A 26,924-nucleotide genomic window follows, 5' to 3' on the forward strand; every position below is an offset into this window, starting at 1 on the left:
TATTCTCATTCGGTGGGTTTTCTGCACAATAATAATGTGCAAAAAAAAATGTTACGAAGATGTGGCGATTCTTCTTTCGCTCTCCAAATTTATTATTTACTTTTCGAGAGACATTTTTCTACTCCAAGAATACTCATGAGCTCGTAAAAAATGGCGGTGTCGTTGTTGCCCACGAGGAATCATCCGAATTGAATGAAAAAGGATCCAAGTCCTTGGGTTTTTTTTTTTATTTGTTGAGCGTCAGAGCTTTTCTTTAAGTTCCACATGAACGTGAAATTCCGCTCATTTTCGAATGATTTTATTTAGAAAAAATGGAAAAAATTGTAAGAAAAGTGTTTACTTAATTAAAAAATTGATGTACAAAAGTTCTAATAATTTCCATTGTTCATTTGTAGGCAAAGTAATTCTGCGGACTCGAATGATTTTTCAACTGAATGATTCCTGATTTCGATAGAACGTCGATAATCGCAAAATTGTGAGCTTATTATACGGCTGTTCTCTCGACGTTCGCTCTGACTATTTTACGGTATATACAATAACTAATGAAAAACAATAATACACTCGGAGAAACTCCAATTAATCACCTAAATTGAGCCTCGATACGAAGTCTACTCTCGCTACAATAACATAAAACTTATTTTCTATATTAAATCTACATTGATATATTAACAAATTTCTTTTTTACATTAAACTCGAGACATAAAACTCTTCATATATATTATTTATATCAATCCTGTGATTCTCGTTATTTACAAAATCGTAAGTACGAAGAATGTTTGAAATTTGCTTAGGTACGTGCGGCGTAAATAATAAAAAAAAAACTTTTCTCATTTTTTACCGTGTGATCTAACGCTCTCAAATGTTGTGCGGTATTAAAGAGTCGCGGAGAAATCAAGTGAAACGGGAGCGAAAAAAAAAAAATCTTTATTCCGGGAGGAAAAAAATATAGAATTACGAGCTCGACGAGACGTGCTAGTATTTCATGAATAGGACAGCTAAAATTTTGATTCGAGAGCATAAAAAAGTGAAATGGCCGAGAAAATTTAAAAATAGCAAAAACAAATTCAAGACAAATTGTGAAAGAAAGAGGAATTTTTTTATTTAAATTTTTTATGGAAAAATTCATGCTTTCATGGAAAGTACCAGGAAATTACAAACTTTATATTTTATCAGTTGCATTGAATTTTTCCGGAATTTCTTCACAGAAATATCGATGAAAAATCAATGGGAACTGTAAATCCTAGTTCAATGCCAAGGAATAATTGAAAAATTGTTCGACTATTGCGTAAAATTTCCAATTTCCCCATTTTTCTCCGCCTGTATCAATTCAATGCAATTCATCTGCGAATAACAAGTGATCTATTCATGAAATTCCAATGATTCCCAGTATTGTCCAACACTATCCCCTAAATATCTCATTCTCCTCCCCCCTCCCCTTCCTTTCCTCCGCTGTTTCTTCATCAAAGCTAATTTTCATTTATCGAAAAAATAAAATTTTGATAATACCTTATGTACTCTGCACTTTAACGATCCCCACATAACGGCAATTTGCTCGCGAGGGAGAGTAGAGGTGATGAATTAACCCCCGGTACCACCGAAGTATCAATCAACATGTGTCGTATAACCCAGGTCTCGCGTTTATTGCGTTTCACTTTCCCGAGATGAGCATGGGAGATGCTGGGGCGTGGCAGCAACTGTAACGCAAGAGCAGACCGAGGCCGGCACTTTCAAACGCGTATGTGCATCACCAGGAGAGAAGAGAAAAAAAATTGCCGAGTCAAAATTCTCTTAAAAACAGAATTACAAACGATATTAGTCAACGACAAAAGAAAAAATGTGAAAAAAACCTTCAATTGATGCTTGCCAAGGCGGGGATCATTTGAGCATCATTTTGCATAAATAAACTGAGATGGCTGAGAGTGACGTGCAGAGTCTCCCCCATCAGTTAGAAAGTTTGAGCTCCTGGAGAGAAGGGTTGCAGCGGAAAAAGAAGTCGGATACATACGCGCTCCGATTAAATCGTCGTAGAGAGTTTATACTTGGCAGTTGAGGCCATATCACTTCACTTCTACTCGAGTACAAGCATAAAGTTGCCACTGGGCTCAATGGGGGAGAGGAAATGCCTCGATTGCCACTTTCGTGTGCATAAGTAGGCGCGGATGCTGCGTTCATCCCGTTTCGCGGAGAGAGAGAGAGAGAGAGAAAAAAATGAGAGAAATGTTGAGCGAAAAATAAAAATGAAATGGGATGAAAAAATAGACTACGAAGTCCGTTACAATTTTCATATCTCTCGTTTTTCCTTCACTTTGACTTGGAAATACCACGGTAATATCTTCCAGGCACGTTTCATCCTCCTTCCCACGATCGCGCCATTTCCTCTCTTACTTTTATGTGTACTTCACCGACACCATGGTTGTATGCACGCCTTCCAGAATTGCAACTATAATATTCCTCCCCTCCCTTCCCTTTCAGCCCGAGGGAGGAGGGAGGTTTGTTGGATTGTAATTTATGATTTTTTGTTGGGGGAGGCACGCGAGATGAAGCCAACTGCATTTTTGGTGGACTTGTTGGAGCTATCTGTCATGAAATGGTGAAGGGAAAATTCCCGGCTCTGGTCCTGAATTTTCACGGAAAAATATTGGAAATTGAATGACAAAAAAACATTTTGTACTTGAAGTATTGGCAAGTATTGACAACCTCTCCCTCTCTCGTAATATTTTCCAACATTTAATTGGAGTATTTCATATTTAATTGGATCCTTCCCATTCGCAAATGTTCGGTTCATTGAGTGAGGTGTCGACGGTGAACGCCCATTCGATTTCTAATCCTTTTCACCAACTAGGGTTTATCGACTCGATCGACAAACCTATCTGAGTGTATTAGCAGTGAAGCTATCCCCCTTATCTGCCTCTGAATTCACTTTCTAGGTCGTAAAATCCATCGTCAACCCGTCCACTTCCTACCGGAACGAATGGACCAATTTTACCCACCGATACCACTTTTTTTATTTTCCTTCACCATCTGTTGCAACGTTATCCACCTGTATTTCTACCACATTTTCCACGAATACCTTTCTCGTTTTTCTGACGAAATAAGACGAGAGAGAGAGAAAAAAATGAAGCGATTACGAGATTACCCGATGCTCGTGCTGAACTAAATGCTTTTCGACTATTCGAAAGAAAGATTTTTTTTTTTTTATCGCACAACATTCTCACTTTCACCGCTCATAATTTTATGCGATTAAATATTTCATTTTTATACACCGACATTCCGCCGAGTGTCATAAAGAGATGATATCCCTGAACGCCAGCATCTGCTGGCCAGGGAGTCTCACAATTGTCCTCTCTCAAATCCATCACAGAATTCAAATCGGTAACTCATGATACAAAAATCTAGTATAAAACCCTTCAGGTATTGTTGCCAGGTGATGGAGGGGTGTTACTCTCCCTCTGATCCTCGTGAACACTCTCCGCCCTGCTGGCACTGCTGCTCGACCTGCTGCTGAGATTATCCCGATCGCTGAAGTACGAAGAGTCGCCTCTCTTCTCCTCCATCTGCAGTTGCTGCTTGTCACTCCTGAAGTCATCAGCAGATGGTCCCAAAAGTCCCGGAAAATACGGTATCCCCTGTCTCTGAGACGTAATCTTCCCCATGAAACTCCTGATCTCCTCGAAGTACGATTCATCAGCCCTTGGGAGCTGTCCATGATATCTGGAGCGTACCTCGTCAAGTATCGTAGGCCCATCTGAGTCGTGTTTCTTCAGATGTCTATCAAGATTCGTTTGCTGTCCAAAACACCTCTCGCAGAGTGGACACTTGAAGGGCTTCTCCTTATTGTGAATATTCCTGACGTGTCTCTGAAGATTGCTGGAGATGCTGAAGGATCTCTCGCAGTATTTACACTTGTAGGGCTGTTCGCCTGTGTGAGTGCGTAAATGTCGAGTGAGATTTGCCGACCTGGGGAAGACCTTTCCACAGAACTTGCAGGAGTAACGGTCCTTGGGTTTCATACCACTGGACACTGACACCGAATAAGTTGGAAGACTCGCTGATGGCTGAGGTGTTGGGGCATTGGGAACTGGGCTCTGTTGGCTAGGTACTGGACTCGAGGGTCTCTGTGATGACGTTGATGATGTTGATGTTGTGGAGAAACGATTGGTGGGTAGTGGCACCATTGTTGGCAGTGCTCGCACCTGAATTTTTGGTAGTTCATTGATGGGTGGCTGATGGTGGGATCTGTACATGGCTTCCAGTACCAGAGGATGGACTGCATGATGCTGGGGAAAGAGGACAGTGTGATAGGGTAATCCCAGACCATTCTGATTGAGCACCTCGATGTCATTCTGATTTTCATCACGGAGATGCTCCTTCTTGTGATCGACACGCAGATCCAGGGGCTCGCAGTCATTGCTCTCTTGTTCCTGGTGGGATTGGGGTGGTCTTGCTGCTGGACTCATGTGCGGCTGTTGGCTCAGGAGGGATGGGCTGCTGCGGGAATTTCCATGGCTAAGGTCGTACGGTAATTCTTCGGGATCCGTTACACGGACACTCAGGGGATAAATGCTCGCCTGTTTTGGGCTTATGTGGCCTGGCATTTTTCGAGGGCTCGAGTCCTTCTCCCGCATCGCTGCTGGTGGGTACTTTGAGTCGTGATCGAACGGGGAGAGAGTGCCGAGATAGCCACTCATCACAGGGCCTCAGGACGCCTCAGATTATTTGAGTCTTCAGGAGGATCTGAAAGCAGTCAATGTTTTTCGGATCTTGAGAATAATGTCTTATGGGGTGGGTGCCGATGATGAAAGGGGCGTTGAGTTTATTTCAAAAAATCATAAACAATAATGATAGAAATAAAATAACTGGATAATCAGTTCATAAGAAATCATATTCAATCTAATGAACGTAGTAAATTATGAATTATCCCATGGTAGAAGGAAATAATGCGCTAAATTACCATTCGGAAAATTGTTACTAATTTATTAGTGACATAACTATTCTGTACGCAATGTAACAGCAATTTCCCAGGTGTTTTTCTTTTACCCAACGCCTTGCTTGGCCAGCAGACAATTTTGTTATAAAATTTTTTGTAGAGTAAACTGATATGGAGATTTCGGGGCCTTTTTTCGGAAACTCATTCAACTCAGTAAACAATAATTAGTTTCAATTGATTGATTGATCGCTTTTCTATGGGTCAACATTTGTAGTTTTCGTTTATTCAGGTAAAGAAAATTTTCCGGACCGGATGTGGTGTCAAGACCACGAAAATTATCAATTCAAATATTTCGTAATAATTCCACTTTTAAAAAACGATTAGGAGTGAATAAATGACAGTTTAGAGAGCACTTATGACAGATTTGAATGTAGATAAAGAATGAAAGTGTTTCGGGGGCCTTTTCTAACATCAGTTGCTTTAAACGCGGTGATCCAGTGTGATGGATTGTCCGTTATTTGTCAGTCGGAAACGGGAAAAGAGGCGTTTAATGCGGGGTTGACGGAGATGAGGCAACTCAGGAGCGTTTAGTGCATTCAGGGTTGATGACTCGAGGTGAGGAGTTTTGTGTGAAAGTACCTACCGGTCTACCACAACTCGGAATTCCTCCGAGATTGGTATTTTACGATAAATCATCTACAACGTGGTGAATGGAGTCTTGGATTTGATTTTTTCCACAGAGAGATTCATCGGGTGCAAGACTCATGGGAGGTGTTGAAAATTCAATTAAAGCTATGGGGAAGGGGAGAATCTGTGGCCCTGAATATTCCAGTGATAATTTTTGTCGGAAATTATTATAGATTTGCGATAATCAGGAAATGAGAATTTCCACTTTCATTCGTCTTTTCATGAGCTAATTTTTATCCCAAGAATTTTTTTTAACATTTTCTTCATTCAAATAAATACTCTACTATTGAAAAAAAATGTTCAGACAGTGAAGAGAACGGTTTCATTAACTGACGGCAATTCGACTGATGAGTTATTATTTCTCCGGCCGTCTGTCTTCTCAAAAATAACTCCAAATACTTTTCACCGAATTTCAAACCTCCTGGTGAATAATAATTGGCTGAGACGCGGTCTCGCAACTCAAAAACTCACCTCCATCAAAAGCCCCCATATCCCATTAAACTCTTGAATATTAAAAAGCCCAAGCGTACAAACATCGATTGACATAACTCTCCAAAACGTCAATCCAGATTACTCCGATTTTAAAATTCCCCCAACAAAATTAATTCCGAGCTATTTTACGAGGTCCCGATGACGAGACTCGATAATCCCCGTCCTATATATTAAACCATTTATTCATTTTTTTTATGAGTTGAAAAAAATTAACGGGATCGAATAAATATCCGGTTATTGCAGGCTCTGTATCATACGTAAGGTGGAGGAGCGTTTAATCTCCCTCGATTCGAATCTCTAGTTGGTAGTCGAGAGGAGGGGGCATCGATGTCTCTTATACCATCGGTAAATGGTGGGCTGATAGTTTACAGCGTTCAACCGGCCTTCCTGCTCCAGCATTGATGTCTCTATAACGATACGAGAGAACATCGAGCTTACTTTGTATCAACGTGTCAACCACCCACATCGAAGGGGAGATTTTTTTCTTCTTCAAGAATACAAATGAATAAACCGTTTTTTTGCCCTCCCCCTCCCCCATCAACATTCGCCCTTTTTCTTTAATTTATTTATTTTTTTTAATTTAAATGAAAGAAAATCAATGAAATGAATGAGAAAATGTTCTAATCAAAACAATTTGTTTTTCTTTTTGCTATTAATGATCGACTGATTGATTACATTAAAAAAATTTCGGAGACAGTACTAGTTTCGCCGATTCCTCAACAAAATAGGGAGAAAGGACATGTTGTTAATTTACGATTAATAAAATCCCATTAAGACCATTCGCGCACTTTATTCAGAACTAATGGCTTATCCCAACTCCAAGTCCGAAGTGATTTGAGACTGATAACTTTAATTTACAGCATGCAAGTGTGTTTCACTTTAAGAACCGAATAAATTTAATTTACGTTTTCAATGTCTCCGAGGGGGTGATAAAATTCTGAAATACTTTCATCTCACCAGAATTTTCGTTAAAAAAAATAGGGGGAGAGGGGCCAGGGGTATAAAAAATTGTGAAAAAAAATTAATGTCGTTTTCTCCCCAGATAAACCCATAAATTTATGTAGCAATCTCCGTCTACTTATCTAGCAATTTTTCATGAGAATTACTTAATCATGCCTGCATGCATAACACTACAAAAAACTCACGATCTCCAACAATTTAAAACTCCTGATCTCTTAATTCGCCCTAACGATCAAAAAATTCCACGCCATCAGGTAAGGGGGGTGGGATAGATGATGGAGTAGGGGAGGTGAAGAGGGGAATTGGAACGCGCGAAAAGCAAACATTTCTCCGCAGTATTTTATTAATTAAACGACGTTAATATCCCCCAGCGTTGTAACCAGCATGAAAACCGCAACATCAAATGAACTATGATTTTCTCGTCGCCGGGGGAGCCCCATGATTCCGCCATTAGTAGGCACTAATCCATAAGAATTTCCGAGGATAAATATTCAGAGGTGAAAATTCACCGAGACTACTATAAAATTCTCATGAGTGTTTATCAACGGTTTATAGTCTTGTAATGGTTATGGAGTCTCTACTAAGGAGAGGATATACTATCATTGTCCAATAATTCATCGGCCTAAGAAAGAAGTTTAATTTTCAGGAATTGAGTTAATGACTCTATGAAGCCCATGCCGATGACGTGCATTTGTTGGGAAAATGACAGGGAGAAACTGGTGACTCAATTTGTGAATAAAAACATTTTTTTATTTATCGTTGAGACTGACTTATGTATTTGCGGTAGATATTTTCGTAAATTTTTCATTCGAAATTTTCGGGAAGAGTTTGAAAGCTAATTAAGTTTTATTTTCAGTGGAAAATTAAGATAGTAAGGGGAACAACGGTTTTTTCATTAGTTTTCCTTGATATTTTTGCAGCACTGGCACCAACTCATTGAAATTCAACCCCAGATTGAGCCCTGTAATCCATCAAATGCTAAACTCTCCGCAGAATGCAATTCCCTGAATAATAAATTCAGTGTCCACCTAGAATCACGGAACAGGAGAGAAAGACTGAGTGTAAGAACTGGATGTACCGTTGTGGTCTCCAGTTACTCCAGTTAAACTAGACCGATCCCGGGGCTCCACCTCGTTCCCCCGGATGAAAGAGAAACCTGTCAGTGGGCACGTGGTTGTAAAAAATATCAATCATAAAGAGAACAAAGTGTCCATCTCACCAGGAGTCGCATCAGTTGAGAATAAAATGCTCGAGAGAGATTGGAAATGCAATAGTCCACTACCTGGGACGGACAGAGTGGAAAATTTGTGGGGCTGACAATGGGTGAAAATCCTTAATTACAGAGTATTGGGGAATGTGACGATGCCCGGAAGGTACAGAGTGGAAAGTCTACACCATTCACTGATGTAGGTCCCTCTCTTGAGGATTAAAGTTGTGTCGACACAGACCAATTTTATAGATTAAAGTAGGAAATAATGTTTTTTTTTTTCGTGGAAGTTTCGTGAAATAGCAACAGCTGAAGTTCTGAAATGTTCGCATTGAGTTGGAGTTAGTTTTTTTTTTACTATTGCTGATAATTCATTTATCGATGGAGAAAGAGACAGACGTTATGAGGAATTGAGTGTAATATCACATTTTTCAAATAATAAATCATAGTTTTGATCGAATTCCATTGACTGGTTGTCATAAAAAATAGAAGGAAATTGGAGTTTTTATCTCACGACTTTCAGAGAGAAAAAATTGTTCTATTACGGATATATGTAATTCTATCCATTGAGAAAATTTGTTAGATGAATGGAGTCGGAATTTGTCATAATGTAATTTTGATTTGAAACTTTATGGGACTTTTATTCGTGTCTTTAATTATATTAATCGGATTTTATTTAATCTAGAGACGGCATTAGTCAAAATTCAACTGTATCAGTTTTTATGGATTCATTCTATCGGGTCTAATTGATATATTTTTATTGAAATCTGTAGAAAGTAATCGAGATAAAAGAAATAGAGCTGGGAAAACAATTTTTAGGGAGACGAAACAAGTTTTTTTAATTAATATTATTAAAAAAATATTTCTGGAGTGGCATTCATTCAATTAGACAAACTAAATCATTGGAATTTTCCGTAATAGAGTTTTTATTCAAATCTTAGACTGGAATTTCCTTCGTGTTTGTAATTGATTGGAATGAATTATGAATTTTATGGAATTGAAACATTTCATCCAAATAAATAGAAAAAAATCAGGAGGAAGAATTTCAGTGGATCATTTTATTCCAGTCCATTGAATTCTGTCATCCCAAGGAACAAGTGTAAATACATCTTCAGGTGATAATATTTCATGCTTCAGTGAATACACAGACTAGGGGAGAAGTTGTGAGAAATAATCAACAATTCCTGATGACGAATAAATCAACATTCCTCGGGCATTCACCACAGATTGCTGCATTTTTTTTTTCTCCTCATCAGGTTCATTATTTCTCTCCCTTAGTCAAATATTTACCTTTCGCCGGAGGATCGAACCTCATAATTTCATATTTACATTGATGCGATACCCGAGGTTTTTGGTTTGTAGAAAGTTTCGAGATGAGCCACAGGGCACAGTTGCTCTTGAATCATGTCCTTGATATGGTTTCTCTGGGCATTCACGTACATACATTACCGTAAATTCAACTGCAGTACGAAGGAATTCCCTACATAAGCCTATGGAATATATTTTTCACTCCTCTATTAATTTTCTATCAACTTAATTAATTCGTCTGAAAATTTACTCTGGGAAATAATGGTACAGGATAAATTGTGAAACAACTAGACTTCTCCTATTTTTTAACGGAATATTCTCTGCCCAACGTATGTGCAATAATACCGTAGATGAGTTTGCGAAATTTTCAAGAGAATCGTCGAAAAAGGGGGAAAAAAAATCACCAGAATTTCCCATGTGCCTCGACGTGTATTCGTCTTTATGATGTTGGGATGCCTCGAGGTGTATGCAAGAGTCTCAACTCCTGGCGTCCACCGTTCACTGAGACTCGTTAGAAGAGCCTCGCCCACCAGCAAACGAGGGACAGGGGCTCCAGAAGCCTCAGTTCTTGTCAACTGCGAAGGAAGAGGCGAACCCGCTATTCCACTCCAATTTCTTTGGTATATAATGCACTGAAAGCTCTCCCAGCGTGCCCCCAATGGCTATAAAACAGCTCTCCGGTGCAGTATCTCTTTCCTTCATTTTTATTCCCTCTTGCTCCCCCCCTTTTTTTTTCAATTTTATTCCAGTCTTATTATCGTCTCGTGAAAAATGTGATGTAACTGAGGCGTGGTATTCTGTTTTCTTTTTAATTGTCCCTTTCACTTTTCGTTGAAACGAGACATTTATTAATTGTCAGGTTTCAGATGATTCTCGAGGTTTTTTTTTTTTATCACGTCGGTCTGGTCCCCGTGGGCTTCAGGGGGTTAATGAGGAGATTTGTGGGATTGATACACGGAAAACTCCGGATTTGGTGTTGTTACAGATGTTGCGGAAATTGTCGTCTGAAGGACGAGCTTTTTTTAAGGGAAATCCAATCCCGAATGGAATTGATTTTCCAGGAAGTCTTCGAGAAATGTCAGCCGAAAATTTTTAACACCGGAGTATTGGACATTTTCAGCTGATATTTCCGACAGACATTGTAACATTTTTCCTCAGGTACTTGTTTCGATGGAAATAAAAATAATTTGCCGAGCGGTAAAATGATGATGTTTGACTCTTTGATATAATTTCACGGATGAAAAATCGCTTTCCCACGAGTATCACACGATTTTTTAATAACAACGAGTGGGAGAACACACGTCAAGTGAGGGAAAAATTACTTTTCGCACTGTGTAATAAAAAATATATTAGTTGTTCACGGTGCGATAAAAAATTCATGTGAACTGAGGAATTCCCGCAGTCTCGCTGTGAAATTCCTTGGAAATGTCACTCAAAAAATGTTTTTTTTTCAATCCTCTCGTGTCTGAATAAAAGCAGACTTCGTCTTTGTTCCACCTAGACATCGAGAAATCAATGTACAGTGTTGGGTATCGGTGGGAGGACCCAAGCGTCGCCCTATGCGCCACACATGGGTGATAATCCGTGACGATTATAATTTATTATTCTTAGCGTCCCTATGAGGCTCAGTTATTCTCATGTCAGAGTGTTTAAACTACCCACGCGTCAAGCATGCGCCTTTTTCCCTGGTGCACTAGGTGTATCATACTAGACGCAACCTTGCTGGGGTCTCGATAGCTCTACACGAGGCACCGGTTACTTTGTCTCACGGGTGATTATGCACGATAAAAGCCAATTCACTCATTGCACTCGTGAGAAATACATCGCGGATGGGGCGTCAAATTTATTTATCATCGTAATTAAATGTTTTCAAGCGATAGACAATTTCACTTCATCTCATCCGATGTCTATCCACTCGCCATTTTTGGCGTTCCTCGACGTTATTGCGACATGAAGAGAAAAATTCTTTAAAAATTACGTCCCCTCTCCGTAATCTGCCAGTCAAAATGGTATATCGTGGACGAAATGAAATTTTGGATAAAATAAAACCTTTAAAGGGCGAAAGGTGGGACGAAATAATGATTAGCTATTTTTTAAGTCAAGTTTTGTTGGAATAAGGGAACGATCATTCGGTCCGCTGACGCGAAGGGTCAACCCCTCTGTATACGGTATTAATAAAAAAAAATTGATTTATTCATTTCCTGGTTTCAAGACGTTTTTTAATCTTCAGAATGAGATGTCCCTCGTCCTATTTAATGCCTAATTTGGAAGTTTCTTTCCTCCTCGGTGAGTTCCACTTGATTCGATCCAAATACATACACGAGATCGTAAAAATGCGAATTTCGAAGAAGTGAGCCACATTGAGTAAGAAAGACTGTGGAATGGATTTAAATACAAATATCGAGGGTAACCCCGTATCTCAAATATAATCCCCCTTTAAAGATGTAAAAATCAATCTCTTCATTAAATCAAGAGGAATAAACCGTTACGCATTGTTTTTACAAATCCAACGGTTTCAAATATCCGGATAAATTTGCTGGTGAAAGCCACATACGAGATGAAGCAAAAAAAAAATCCAAGTCGGAGAGAAAAATTATTGGTTCGTAGGCAATTATTCAGTGTCTTCTTGCAATTTTCATTTCGAATATTAAATTATTTTGCCTTTTTGGAAAAATAGGTCTAGTGGTTTTATGAAAGGCAAGTGTGATACTGGGTCAGTCCGCTACTTTTTTACTGATCGATGAATTAAAATTGGAAAAAGGGTGGATTGATATTCCAATGAATTCACGAGTCCCCATCAACTTTTACAGACAATGTGACCCTAATAAGTGACATACGGAGGAGTTAATACAGCTGTGGATGGATCGGCTTAAGCCAAAAGACAATGGACGATGACATTTCGGAAGAGAACAAATGCGCATTTCGTGATGCTTCCTCCGCGTCTTTCAACTCCTCCTCCGGTTGAGATACGAGTGAATGAAGAAAATCGATTGAATTAACATATCTGATTGGCTCGGATATTGAATAAAAAAATTCCGGACGGGGGAAAAATAACTCAAGTGACTCGATTCAACTCATCAACCGATACCATCTTCCGATAATTTCTTCCCTCGATAATTTCATTAAAAATTAACCGTTTGATAAGAAAAATGTTAAAACGTCAAATTTCAGATCAATCATCGAAGTCTTTCAACTTCCTCCGTTGAAACCCGGATGAATGAAAAGAAATCGATTGAATTAGCATTCGTGATTGGCCCTAGTAGTGAAAAAAAATCTCACGAGGAAAGAAAAATAAATCAAGTGTCGGATCAAGTTATCAACTGCCTACACTGAATTTCCCTTTTCCAAAGAAATCAATCAATGTTGTTCCCGTCGATTTGTCACGGATCCCATTGAGGAATCATGGACGAGCGAGGGAAAGGGCAGCGTCAAAAATGTAGAGCCGCACTTTCGTAATCTGTCAGCATCGATTAGATATCCATTAAAATCAATCGTGTCCAACGTTTTGTTGCACAATGAACCGAATTATTCGCCGGGAGAACACGATGACCCGTGACCCAACAAAAGGTGGAGTGAAAAAAAAAAAAAAAGTTTTTAATTTTCAGCAGGACTACGAGATTACCACGTGCTACAGTGATGCAACGATCACTCAAGTTGATCGATTTTTTATCGTTTGTTGTGAATTTAATGTTGAGAGTTTCGAGAAAAAAAATTTTTGTTGGAAATATTTTTTTTTCAATATATTTTCATCGTTGGAAATAAAATAACTTGGAAAAAATGAGAGACACGTAAAGAAGTACTTTGATTGACGCAAATAGATTGTTTTTTTTTTTTAATAAATAAGGAGTTTCTCGGTGGAGAGTAAATGAGTAAATTCTTCCGTGTAATTAAAACATTTTCGTTGAGAAATACTTTTAAAATAAAAAAAAAGAAACGTTGGAATTTGTAAATTTTTTGTTGTGGTTTTTATCTCGTAAATGTCAGAAGAGAAAAATACTTTTCTCAATCAATACATTTCAAGTTTTTTCATTTATTTCAGAAAAAATATATTGGAAAAAATGAAGAACACTGAAAGATGGTTTATTTGACTTAAATAGATGGTTTTCATCATATATAGATTGACTTTATCGATTAGGAATAGATGAATTAATTATTCCATTTAATGGAAACCCGTTCATTAAGAAATACTGTTGAAATGAGTGAAAAAATGTTAAAAAAAGATGCAAGTTCATTAATTTTTTTACCGCCGGTGTTTTTATCTTGTAGATTTTTTTCCAAAGCATTCTTCAGTTATAAATAAAAGATATTTCATAAATAATAGACGCTCAACGAAAGGCTTCATCTGTCAAAAAATTAATCGTTTATTTTCATGAATGAATGGAGGAATTCTTTGGTGTGATAGATTTTACGGTAAAAAATACTGTTGAAATGAAGAAAAAAAAACAGAATAAAGAGGTGGAAATTCAACGAGTGCCGAAGGAGAGGACAACGACAATGGTTCTCACGGGAGGGTACAACAGTTGCTTGGAGATGGCAGATTGAATGAGAAAAATAAAAGGTGGAGTTGTATGTGAAAAGGAGGATAGAACGTGAGGCTGAGGTAGAGATATCACTGATCAGGACTACTTGATGCTCTCGACTCGTCCGAGAAAGAGAAAGAGAAATAAGGGGAGGGGGAGGGGGGTAATTTTCTTTGAGTGGAGTTTGCAGAAATGACTTCTTGGGCTGGCGGATATCCGAGTTTGCGAAATGAAAGGAGTCTTACTAGCCAGAGACTGGATGAACTAATCATTTTTCCTCTTCATTTGCGACTGATGGAGAAGTTTAAAATTCACATTGTGATGAGTGGGTGCTGACTGCGGGGAGGGATGAGGTGCTGAGAGGGAAATAGTGGTTTCTTGGGACAAATTAAGGTGCAAAGTGTTGGATAATGCAACCTGTTGGATTTTATTAGTTGAAATTGGATGGTTTTCGAGAAATTTCGCCATTTTAGTTGAATTATTCCACGAAGGTTAATGGAAGTCTCGATAATTCAGGTGAATATATTTTTAGAACTTCAATCGATTAATGATTCCGAGGAATTTTTGTAATTATTTTTTTTTGGGGTTTTTGAAAAATTATCAAGTGATTTTTCGACTCGAATCGTCACCGATCTCAAAGAAAAATTAAAATACATAAAGTAAATAACTCGACGTTTAATTATTTATCAATGAGTGGAATCAGCAGGTGGAAACGTAACTTTTACCCAGCACTCACTGTCAAAAAAAGCCATTCAGGTCAATTGCATAACGCCCGACCTATTTTTACACCCCGTCAACACCTGAACGTACAAGTACTATCTCACGATGCTCTTTGTCAAATTAATGAAGATCTACGGGGGGAAATATATTTTCTTGCTCAATATTTCTCTCTCTCTCTCTTTCCCCTTGTTTCTCCCATTTCCCCGGGATCTTACAGCACCGTTCGATACATCAGTTGTCCATGCCCATCAACTTCCCGATCCTCTGTTCCAGATGAATAAGAAAGGAAACGGTGGTGATACGGTTCTCCCTTTTATTCCCCCATGGGCGACAATCGAGTTTCTCTTTCGTACGTAAAGATCCCACGTTTCATTCGTTACCTTGATATCACGAAGAATGAGGAATAATAAAATTGTCAACTCGGGTCGTTGACTTCTAACAAAAATAGACATGAATAATACATTTTCTGATCTATTTTGTTTCCCAGTCTTTCATGGTATCACATGTTAAATTGAGGGAATACCCTGGGTTAAGGTTTTTTTTTGGCTTTCAGAATTTATTATTATTTTTTTTTTACCAATTTTGAATCGAATAATTGACAATAAAATCCTCCGAATGTCGATAATTCCGGTGATTCTAGATCCTTTAATTAAAAGAATATTTTCAAATTTAAATGACGGTATTTTTAATAAAAAAAATAAATAAATAAAAACAGAAAATCAAGAAAAAGAGGGGAGTATTGCGTTGACTCGTGAACGATGATTTCGTCGTACCGCGTGAATATTTCATGAGCAAAAAGGGAAGCGAGAGAGTAAGACCGAGAAATCACAACGAGATCAGCGGTAAAATGTACCAACGCGAGAAGTAGGGAGGAAGAAAAGAGAAAAAAAAAATGAGTTGAGAGAGTTTAAGGGGGGGAATAAAAAACATTGACGAAGGTTACTGTTGATGTTAAGCGTGAAAGATTATCCATGCAGATTCAGGCCACTGTTTATAACCCCGGGCTAGCAGCGGCAAGGAAAAATTCATGAAAATCTATTCAATTTTCAATGATGGTGTCGACAATTTATACGTCGATTCTGATTGATGAGAATATGTGTTACACCGTGAGCTCCCTTTTACGGTTAAGCAAAAGGACAATAGCCCAAAATGGCTGAAATGGCGATACAAGCCCCCTCCCCACCCTAATTTTTGCGAGAAATATTTGTTATCTTATCTGAGTTGAAAAGAAAATAAGAAAATAGAACTGAAATAATCGCAGTTTCCGGAAGCTTGAGGGAGCAGTAATAAATTCCTGAAATCCTTAATGTCCTTAATGGGGCACGAATTGAAAAATCGCTGACCCAAATATTTTCAATCCCGAATAATTTAATATTAGAACAATGCGTCGAGCTCTTGAAAAATAGAGATAAGCATCATGAAACCGAGAGGAGATGAATGGAGAGTATTGGACACTAACGGTACCCTCCGAATTCTATTGTCCAGCTGATCAGAGATACCTCTCACCTCCGATATTTTAAAATTTCCGTGATTTATGCCTGTGCTCTCAAAATACTCCTCAACGTCTCCTCTTGTCTTTTTTTTTTCCTCCGGTGAATTCTTTCCTCCCACCGATGACAATTCATTTTTATTGCCACGTTTTACGCCAGTCGGGGGATCACAGAAGTCCTCCGCATCATTGTTAACTTATGCGCTTGAGAATTTCTCACGATTGTCCTCCTCATTCTTGTAATAGTCGGGTATTCAAAATAGCGCGTTTACCCGTCCTGTTGGCGCAATTTAGGAGAACAAAAACGTCGGACGAGAGTGGAAAAATGGAGAGTTTTGTGAATAGATGACAAATTGAGGTACTAAATGACGAATAAATTAAGTTTTGGGGAGTTCCACCTGAAATCTCTAGTATATTTCATTCGAATTTCTATCAAATGATTGTTCTTCTAATATTTTATCTCACAAAACGCATATATCGCTGGAAAACTCGATGCCAACTGTCAATATCCGCCCAACAACCCCCCAAAAGCCAACACTAGTCTCATACATTCCATAATTATTAGAAATTCCTCTCTTTTCACTCATAAAAATTCCAAATTTCCCTCAATTTTCAGTGAAATAAAAAATGTTTTTTCTCTTTCTCCTGACATTATCAATTATTCGTCAATAGCCTGAACTAATTAAAAAATGTGATATGAATGGATTTACACGTTTCCCCCAGAAGGGTTGATACACCTGAATTTATGACCGAGGAAATTAACGCGGGAGTGGCTGAGGGACATCACCATCTCGATGGCAACCGAGTAAACACGTTGTCCCCGTGCCACAAGGAATAACGTGGGCGACGTGATTTTCCCTGCCTCAAAGACTTCCAGGAACCTCAGCGATTTCCCAATCCAAGTGAAAAATAAAAACTCCCCGATAACATCAAGCCCAAGTGAATGAAAACTATTTGAAATTAATCACTCGACATAACTAGGCCGAATACCATCGATAACCTAATGAATATAATCACAACGGGACAGGGCCATCAATCAGCGATATCGTCTCAATCCTGAAAACCTCATGTTGATTGACATCATAAATATTAAACCGGTAGTAGGGCTCCCCATGATGAACTAAAAATCAACTGACGATGTCATCTAATAAAATTTACCTTCTCCGTCATTCCATAACGGGCATCAGCTGCCGATAGACAACGATCACTCACACCTTGTCTCGTATCACTAGATAAACCAGAAATAAAACTCAAAATATCCCAGTGCACAGTCAGTGATAAAGCACGTGTTATCTCCAACCACTTCACTGTTCCTCATAACACCGAATAAAACCAGAATGTTTTCATTATTCAGACAGCCACTAGTCACCACCCTCACTCTGTCAATTTCCCAAAAAAAAAATAAGAACTCAATCTCAACGAGACTAATTCACAATCCTCGTAGGTATCCCAGAGGTATCCACGTGTCGTCAGGACAGACGAGTCCTGACTGATGCCCCGTTCGCTGGCATTAGTCAACAAACGAAGCCAAAAGTTCCCCCCAAAAAAAAAAATAAATAAATAAGCCTGGAAAGCCCTGGCTGTTGCACGTTACACACTCGCTTCGACAACTGGTGAACCGTAGTATGAGGAGACGGTGAAGGATTGAATGAAGGTGGTGGTTGTATCGAGGAGTAGGAATTGTAGTCTCGAAAGAATATCGCAAATGCGGGCAACTTGGGCGGGGATAGGTTGAGACCGATGTTACGGGTGGGTTTTCTAAGTAGGTAGTCCCAGCCAGACTAAGACAATTCCCAACTGAATAGTTGTCTTATTTTTCTCCACAAGTCCCCTCGGCCACCCTCCCCCACCGAGTTATTCCAGCGATTCTGGTGTACCGTTGTGGAATAACACCGATATACGTTGGTAAGGTAAGTACTCAACAACTAAGAGGTATATGTTGGATGAAATAGCCAGCAGCCGAGGCACAAATCCCAAGCACCACGCCGGCACGCGACCTGCCCTCCCTCTCCTTTGATGCCTCACCAGCTAGATCACCTCTTACCATCTCTCTTGGTCTCTTCAATTCTTCGGTGATACTTGCTTGGTGTGGTCCCTTCTATATTTTACCACTCCTGCTAACGCCCAGCCTCCCAACTCCGTGAGCCTTTGGCCTCCCTACCTCTTACAGATGAATCCCCTTCTCTGGTATCAAGCCTCCCACCGGTTTTCCTTTATTCTCACACCACACTAACCGATACAACACACAGATGAGAGTTCTCATCGTGAACCTCCCAGATACACTAATTCACATTTGCAACTGTACCAACACCCCACTCTTACCTGACTTACTCGTCTATCGGCGAGTGGAGTGGAGACTGAAAGGAAAAAGGATTGGTGACTTTAGTCGTTGCAGGGCGTCACAGCGAGAAGCATCACAAGATGAAAAATTAATCCTCGAGATGATCTGATGAATGTACAAATTATCAGCCCTGGTATTTTGGGGACAATGATGATGGATGGGGTGGTAGAGCATCTGGAGGAAGGTGGAGATTGTTTGAGATCGTTGGCTAATTTGGTCTGATGACATGTCTCCAGACATCTTCGAAGAACTTGAAGAAATATTGAATAACCCTTTTGCTGGAGTTATTAGAGGAATAATGGGTTTTGTAAGTTGCTTCGACTCTTCAACTTCCTGATGATTAACTTTTTACGCTTCTAGGTTACACTTTTCCCACAGGATTGGTAACTTTAGACGCAGTAGGGCGTCATACCGAGAAATATCACGAGTTCAGGAATTAATATTAGCAATATTTTGATGAATGCAAAGACGTAGCTCTCGTGGGGATATTAATCAGGCTTTTGACTTGTTGATTACCAACTTTTTAAGCTGTTGGGTTACGCTTTTCTCGCAGCAGGGCGTCACATCGAGAAACATTACGACTTCAGGGATTAATCCTTGACATGTTTAGGGGAATGAGAAGACGATTGGACATTACGATGACGTTGACAATGAATTTGAACGAGGCTATAACTTCAGCAACAGAAAATTCAACTCAATTGAATCCAGAAGTCTACAAATAGTTTTAAGTCATGCGCCAATTCATTATCATGACACGTCTCCAAACACCTCTGAAGGACTTAAAAGACCATCGAATGTTACTTTATATTACGAATCATTTCCTGGAGACATCAATTAGGAAAATAATCGGCCTCGAACTCGTTTCGGTTTTCGACTTCCTGACGGTCAAGTTTCTACGCTTTTAAGTTGGTTTTTATTGGTCCGGGGGAAGCTGAGGCCAATTAGGATGGTGATTTAGTTGGCTACGGCCTCCGGGAGCTTCCGGTTTTCTTGCCCATCGTGACATGATTTAAAGACATGGAAAGTTCATGCGAAACACGGCAGTTTGTCGAGGGTCAGTTGCATGACATCTCGTGGGGTTTTGTGAAAAAAAAAAAAAGAAAATTATGTATCACGAGACTACACAGGCGTTCATATTGGTCAATGTGAATTGAGATTAAGTCGTGTTCTCGAGAAATGGTTTGAATGGAATAATGGGATGATTAAATGGATTAATTCCTAAGTTTTAAGCAGAAATTTTTGCTCTGATATGAATATTTAGTGTAGGAATTATCACTGCCCCGAATTTTTTACCGACAGGAAAATTCTGTAATGTGAGTGAATAAAACAATCACGCAAAAATCAGATAAAATGTTTAAACAATGCATTTCCCTAGCCGCAAGACGATGAGGAACCGGTAATTTGTCCTCGGTGAAGTTTTGTCATTCCCTTGGAATATTAAACCACTCTGGTGTACCAGTTTTGAGTAATCGAGATTGTAAATTGAGGAGGTAAGTACACCAGATCTTCTGGGAGCTATATCGGATCAGTAGATATTCGTGCTCCATCGTTTTGATTCACCTCTATTCGCCTTCAACTGTTGCCTATCTTGCGCAATTTGTACGAGAGGAGATCTAGAGCGTCTTGACACAGTTATTATCCGATTCCTGGGCGTTTCAAGTGAGAGCGGAGGTGGTAAAAAAATATATACGGAATTGAAGATGACAAAAAAGTTGACTTACCGAAAGAACGATCGATGAGGAACCGTTTCTTCCAGCATTTTTTCCAGTATTTTTTCCCTCTCTGCGTGACATTTCGACATGGTCTCGATCCAGAACGCACGTGCAGGTGGACCATAAAAATGGAACTGTAAAAAAAAAAAATTATTGTAAAAAAGTGGATCAGAGGGAAGACAAACGTTTATCTAATCAATGAGATGTTTATGCTTCCATTGTCATCGGTCACAATGTAATCTGCGGTGTATGTGAAAAAAAAAATGGCATCACCGTGCGACAATTCGACGAGTGGAGATTGTGGAAGTATTGTTGATCCATCGATATGTTAGGAGATCGCACGCTCACGATTTTCTGCCACGATATTGGGGCATCAGGAATTTAATAACATTTAAATTCACGGGTGTCATTCATTTTCGGAGGGATTTATCAATTTTACGTGACAAATTTGTCTTCGCTAATGAAATATTTCTTCGTAATTTACCGATTAATCATTCGTTCTGAAAGAAAAAATCTGGGCACTATCGTGAGTTGAATGTGGCTGCGGGAGAAAGTAAGAAAGGGGATTTTCATGAGTGGAATCATTTTGCGACGATTTTTCATAAAGTAAAATGTCAAAGTCAAAATAGTATTCAATAAAACTACGCATTTTTTTTACTGAACGTTCTGGAATTTTTCCTGAAATATGGAATACGTATTATAGACACGAAATTGCAATAAAAATTCTGCACTAGAAATCCCAGAGCGCGACATGGAAATTTCCCAGGCCCATGTCCAAACACTTCCCCTTCAGTTTCAATCGCCTGAACCTCCAGCGATCATCGACCCAAATATTGCCATCCAAATCGCCTCATTGGCGGGACGATTCGGGCAGGCCTTCCCTGACACCCAAGATTTACGTTTGTTGAATGTGGAATTGGCCAGCGGGACAACAAAGCAAAGTTTTTTAAACGGAAGATTTAAAGCCATCTCGAGGCAAAATCCTGTCTGCGCCAAATATCCAAACTTCATGGAGTGGAAAAGGTTTCACTGGGTGAGGAAAGTCTTCCAACGACGGTAAATCATTCCGGTCCATTGCCTAATTTATTGAGTAATTTTGTTTGTCCGAAGGCACAAAAGAAATTGAAAATACCAACACCGGTGAAATTGAATCATTCAGGCATTTCTCGATCATTAACAAAATCCTTCACGACCTTTTCACTAAAACTGGCTCAAACTATTGTCACGTGGGCTCGTTGAAATTATCCATGGTAGCTTTATTAGGATTTACATGGTGGTTAAATCCCAAGATCCTGGTTCAACTGGATTCAGGATACTTACATATTCTCAAAACGTATTTTATCGAAGTAAAAAGTGTCCTCTTGCGAAAGACAGCCGATTCCCTTGAATCCTTGAGTATTTTTCGACGGATTAAAATGGGAATATTCTCACCACAAAAGGCATCTCACGTCGACCCAGTTATCCTCAGCAGTATCTCTATTAGGATTGCTGGTGCGCGCCCCCGACACCCGGGCATTGCAACCGAGTTTGATGGGCCAAGAGGCGTTGCTTCCAGTATTTACGAACACCACCGAGTGTTGCACAAGTTTCTGGAGTTTTTCCTTCCGAATGGAAGTGCTGTAATCCTCCAAATTTAAGGATAACCAACTGCCTTTCAACCTTTCGCGCTACACACGACGATATTAATCTAATAATTTTCACTAATTAAATTCGTCAAATTTAATTGGGGGAAAAAACGTTGCCAGGAAGGCCCATTTCAGTCACTCGATAGAGCTTCATAAATCCATTGCCACAGGATATCCATATTAGTCAAGATATGATCCGTCAATCGAGAAATCTCTCGATAAAGACGTTAGACATCACCAACCAAATTAGCAGGAAGCGAATCGTGATCTTGACACCTCGAAGGCATCTTATCGAACCAATCATTTCATATGTCTACATGAATTCCAACATCTTCACAAACCGGCGATAGTTTCCCCTCATCTCCCCAACGTGGGCGTACCGTAATGACGAATCTGCACAATGGAACGCGTGGCTCACACGTGTCTATCCCCGAAGGCCCTCGCGTCATACTGAGGCCCAGATTAACTGCTAAAATAGTCAAACCTTTGACTGTAATGTTAAATAAATTTCTAGAGAGCTATTTTTTTAAGGGAGTGAAAATAATTATTGGGGTTGATGACCTCTCGATGTGGAAAATTTTATTCTCCAACAACCCTCGAAAGTTGAACGATTTACCCTGAGAATAAAATAACGAGCCCTTCGGGATTGGTTAACAAACCGTTACATTATAAAGTGGGAGGAGTACAACCGGCACGTGAATATCCGCAAACATACCATGCATGCATAATGCAAGTTAACCTACGTAACTGTCATCAACGATGCACATTGCCGTCATTCTCACTTGTATGAAAACACCCATGCAACAGGAGACAGTGAGCGTAGGGTATTCCACACAACAAAATTAAATCCTGGGGGTCGAAACCACTTATAATCGTTGAGGATGGAGAATCGAGAGGGAAGGACACCGGGATTATCTGAATGCCTCTTAACAATTGTCGGCAATTATTTATCAACATTATTCTGCATACGGGTGTCGACACAATGCATCATGTTGCGTCAATCACTGTGGGATTTCTCTCCCTCTCTCTTACTCTCACATGGTAATGGGACTTGAGGCCCATGAATCCTCGATTATATCCTTGACTTTGATCATCTCACCGATGAAATGATGAAAATATTTCGGCCTCATTATTGAATTTTCGTGATAACATAATTGAAAAAGAGAAATTAAGTGAAATGATGCTTTTGAAGGTCACCGCTTCGGTCTAATAGTCCACAAATGACAGATGGATTTTTAATGATCTATCGGTAGTCCATTATAGGTAATGAAACAGTGAAAGATCGACTAATAATTATGACGAAATAATTTCACCAATGATCATTCGATATTTGTGTCGAGTCAATCATTTGTAATGATTTTATAAAAAGTGACATTGCCTAATTTAATAATCTTTTGTCACATTTTTTTTTTCTCCTCATCACTGACAAATCGATGAAAAAATTTTTATTGGGGTCGTGATCAGCAAAACATTAGCGCCAATCACTCAAGCGTAATGCTTAAGGATGACTAAACAAGAGAATCAAGTTGAAAACATTAGCGTTTGATGCTGGCATCTGGACAAGGTCTTTGGTGGTCTATACAATTCCTAATGTCCGGGACAATGCTCGATCGCCTTGGCGATTTAAACGCACACAATGTACCAGAGCGTTTATGTCGATCAACAAGTTGTAAGTTAAGCCTTTTAATGCTAATATGGCTGTAAATGTGACGAAGCACCACCACTTTTGTTGATAACTCGATTAATTTACTTTTTTGCTGAAACTTGTTGATGATCATCTGCGACCAGCTGGTCGCTTTGGTCTTGCAGAGATCTTTGTGGGGGCTTTTAGTCAGTGATTCGCTATTTTACCTATTCGTCAAATGAAAAGGTCGCGGGTGAAGTCACCACGTGGAGAACAATGGAACCAGGACGAATGAATCCCCTCCGACTGCAATTTTGGCAAATTTTTTCTCTGGGAATTTTTGAGAGAGAAATTCAGGGAAAAATTTGTGAAACGATTTAAAAAAATCCAACAAAAAAATTTCCTCGATCTCTTTTCCCATTGCTATTTAAAAAAGCTCATGTGCAATTCATCGGAAAGCAATACTTGATTTATTTTTCACATAATGAACGATTGTCAGACGCAATTCTTAATGCCTCATCGTATGAAAAATGACAGCTCCATAATTTTCCACAATTCTTTCTTCCCAAGTCAGGTGAATACAACACCATACCCGGTATAATGCCACCTGGAGGAGAATAAAAACCACCGACAGAATCCCAAAGTCGCACTTAATGTCAATGACGCTCATGTCGAATTATACGCAGGCAATTACCCGCGTAATAATTCCTTTTTCCCTCGTTCTGGTATCGTCTCAAGTGTGGTCGTGTCTCGTCATAGCTACTGGGGCTCTTCAATGTGTGGAAAATCAGGGTGATGATGAGGGGTGGGGTGGGAAGGAAGGGGGAATAAGGCTGTTGTGCCTTCCTGTAATGGGGCTAACCCGTAAACGGTTTGGATGCTCTCTGGCCCATAAATGGAATGCCACGGTAGTGGAGCGTATCAGGAGTTGGCATCCAAGCTCTCGCGCATTTTGCCCCTCACGTACACTAAATCGCAGTGTGTGTCCTAACACGTGTGGGAAGAATGTGAAATTATCGTGTTGTGGAATGAGGTAACCCCGGGATTCTGTTTCAGCTGTGATAGTGAACCGAGAGAAATAAAAAATATTATCTAATATCACGAAAATAATTTGTTGAACCGATGGAATAGCTCGTGTATTCAATTTATTCGGAGATTTTTATCAGTGTTGGACAAGTTGAAGGGCTGCAACTCTCTCAAGTACAGTAAATCTTTCCCATTTCACTCACATAACTCGTCTATTTTTTAAATAAACCGTACGGTTGAGAACGGATTTGCAAATTTTAGCGGAATTGCAAATTTTACCAAAATTTTCACTGAAAATTCAGTCCAATCAGAGACTAAAAGAATTTTTCCCCAAAATTCCGTGAAATTCCAGAGGCAATTGTGCTTGTCAGATGGCTCTGTAGGTCTTGGCGAAAATTATCGCAAAAAAATTGCAACAACTGCTGCGTTATTTAACCAAAATAATCCCCCGCAGACTAATGAAAATCCGTTAAATGTCTCCCAGCCGTAACATTATTCCGCATTATCGCATGGGTGGGGTTTTCTCTTCTCGCCTCGTCCTCGGTTTTACTTTCTAAGTCCGCCTCCTGCCCCCCTCCCCCCTCCCTTCCGCCCCCTCCGGGAATCAAAAGAATCCCCAAGTCTGATCCTTGCGTTGAGGACGAAAAATCCGTCTTTTTCCGGAGGACTTGTCCCTCTCCTCTCACTTACGCCTTCACAGATCGAGTTCTGCGGGCTCGTTGCACTGTATCTCGACATTTCTAAGTGTAGACAGTACCCCGTTTTCCTTTTTTTTTTTTTATTCATCTCATTTTTACGGATTATTTTTTTTCCTCCGTTTTTTTTTTTATTCTTTCAACTTTTGCAGCTCGAAGTTACCGGTTGAACGTGTGTGAGCGGAGAGACCACGCCAGGGTGGGGCTCACAACTCGGCGTTTTCAGTTTCACTTTCTAAGTTACCTCGCCCTCTACCCCACACCGCGTACTCCCCTGCCCTCTTCGCTTCATCTACGTCGTGATCCTCGGGACGTTTTTATACGTTTGCCTATTTTACAGTGTCAGTGTGTTGGGCTTGGGTGAACTGAGGATGTATAGGTGGCTCAGTCGAGGCGAGCCACCCCGCCCTGCAGATGCCATGCACCGAGGATTAACGGATGCATTGGAGAGACTGGTTACGGAGTCGTTGGTGATGAAAAATTGAAATTTTCGCAGGGAGAGTCGTTAAATAAATAGTTTGATGAAAAATATATAGAATTCATTAGCGCTTTTCATCTCATCAATTTGTGAATAGTAATAGTAATTATTCACGTCAGAAATGACGGTTTATTGTAGGAATATTTCATTTTTAAATTTTGTGGTCCAATTTACAGGCTTGAATGACTCGGTAATTACGCCAAACCCACCCCCAAAATATTTAAAATTCTTGTAGAATATCTACCTATTGCAAAACAAAGTATTATGCGCATGCCTCTGTGGTTAGCATTCGTAATAACTCCAGTGATTCTCCATTAAGTCACCCTAATTATCCAAAAATTCGTAATTTCACGATAAAGATGTTTTGTTCCTCTCGGTGCGATTACCCGTTTCCACTGTCTGACTCGAAGGTATAAATCTACTGGTTAATTGGATCGATGTTTTTCCCTGTTGGCGGTGGCTGTCAGTGTTGCCAATGAAAAAGGGGAGAAGGTGACAATTGAAACTCCACCGATGGATTTATTTGACCGTGTACAACATACATATGAGACTGCCCTTTTGCGACTGTGTGGAAGCGTGAAAGTACTTCGTGTTTTTGGTAACTAGTTGTAAAATATCGTTTCCCTCGATTCACCCGACTTTCATAATCGGGGAAATTTCAATAGATTGAGGCATATAATTGCCCGCTGTGACTCAGCTCTTTTGGAAATAATTGGGACATTCTTTTCGTCACAACAGAATCGCTCTTTTAACCACTAAATTACTTGTTTGCTTTTGAATGACATTAAAAATTGAACGAAACTAATAGCCGACATTGTTCCAACGTAGACAACTACTTTTACCCGAACGTTATCAGTGAATAATGTCCCCAAAGTAGCCACCAGTATTGCCCCGACTTTGCGCCGACAAAAAAATTTTTTTTTTTAATTCCCCTGAATTTTTATTTGAAATGAAAAGAAGGTGACGTGCAGGGAGCAGGAAAAAATATGAAAGCCAAAAGTCAGAATCGGCAGCGAGCATATCAATGATCAATGACTTGATAGTTGGCTCCTATGGGGCATGCCGAGGTCGCCCAGCGTGACGCCCAGTCGCGTGACTCTATCCATGGTGAAT

General features: G+C 39.6%; 1 protein-coding gene and 1 long non-coding RNA gene across 6 annotated transcripts in view; one reads left to right on the forward strand and one right to left on the reverse strand.

The window, feature by feature from the left end:
- Nucleotides 1–4: 4 nt before the first annotated feature.
- LOC135160513 (transcription factor hamlet-like) overlaps nt 5–26,924 on the reverse strand; it is a 93,322-nt gene continuing 66,402 nt past the window's right edge. For 4 of the 5 annotated variants that reach the window (XM_064117133.1, XM_064117132.1, XM_064117134.1 and 1 more), the window contains 2 exons: nt 20,373–20,497; nt 5–4,734 (listed from right to left, as the gene is read on the reverse strand). In XM_064117133.1, coding sequence (XP_063973203.1) covers nt 3,408–4,688 — 1,281 coding nt within the window. In that variant the 5' untranslated portion in view covers nt 4,689–4,734; nt 20,373–20,497 and the 3' untranslated portion in view covers nt 5–3,407. Of the gene's footprint in view, nt 4,735–17,468; nt 18,326–20,372; nt 20,498–26,924 lie in introns of those variants that run through there. The other variant, XM_064117131.1, reaches the window with a different exon arrangement.
- Nucleotides 18,092–20,075, forward strand: LOC135160525 (uncharacterized). The gene is made up of 3 exons (XR_010298578.1): nt 18,092–18,220; nt 18,706–18,958; nt 19,012–20,075. It is a non-coding gene; the product is annotated as an uncharacterized LOC135160525 (long non-coding RNA).

The sequence above is a fragment of the Diachasmimorpha longicaudata genome, chromosome 3 (genome assembly GCF_034640455.1).
Source record: "Diachasmimorpha longicaudata isolate KC_UGA_2023 chromosome 3, iyDiaLong2, whole genome shotgun sequence".
Classification (NCBI taxonomy): domain Eukaryota; kingdom Metazoa; phylum Arthropoda; class Insecta; order Hymenoptera; family Braconidae; genus Diachasmimorpha; species Diachasmimorpha longicaudata.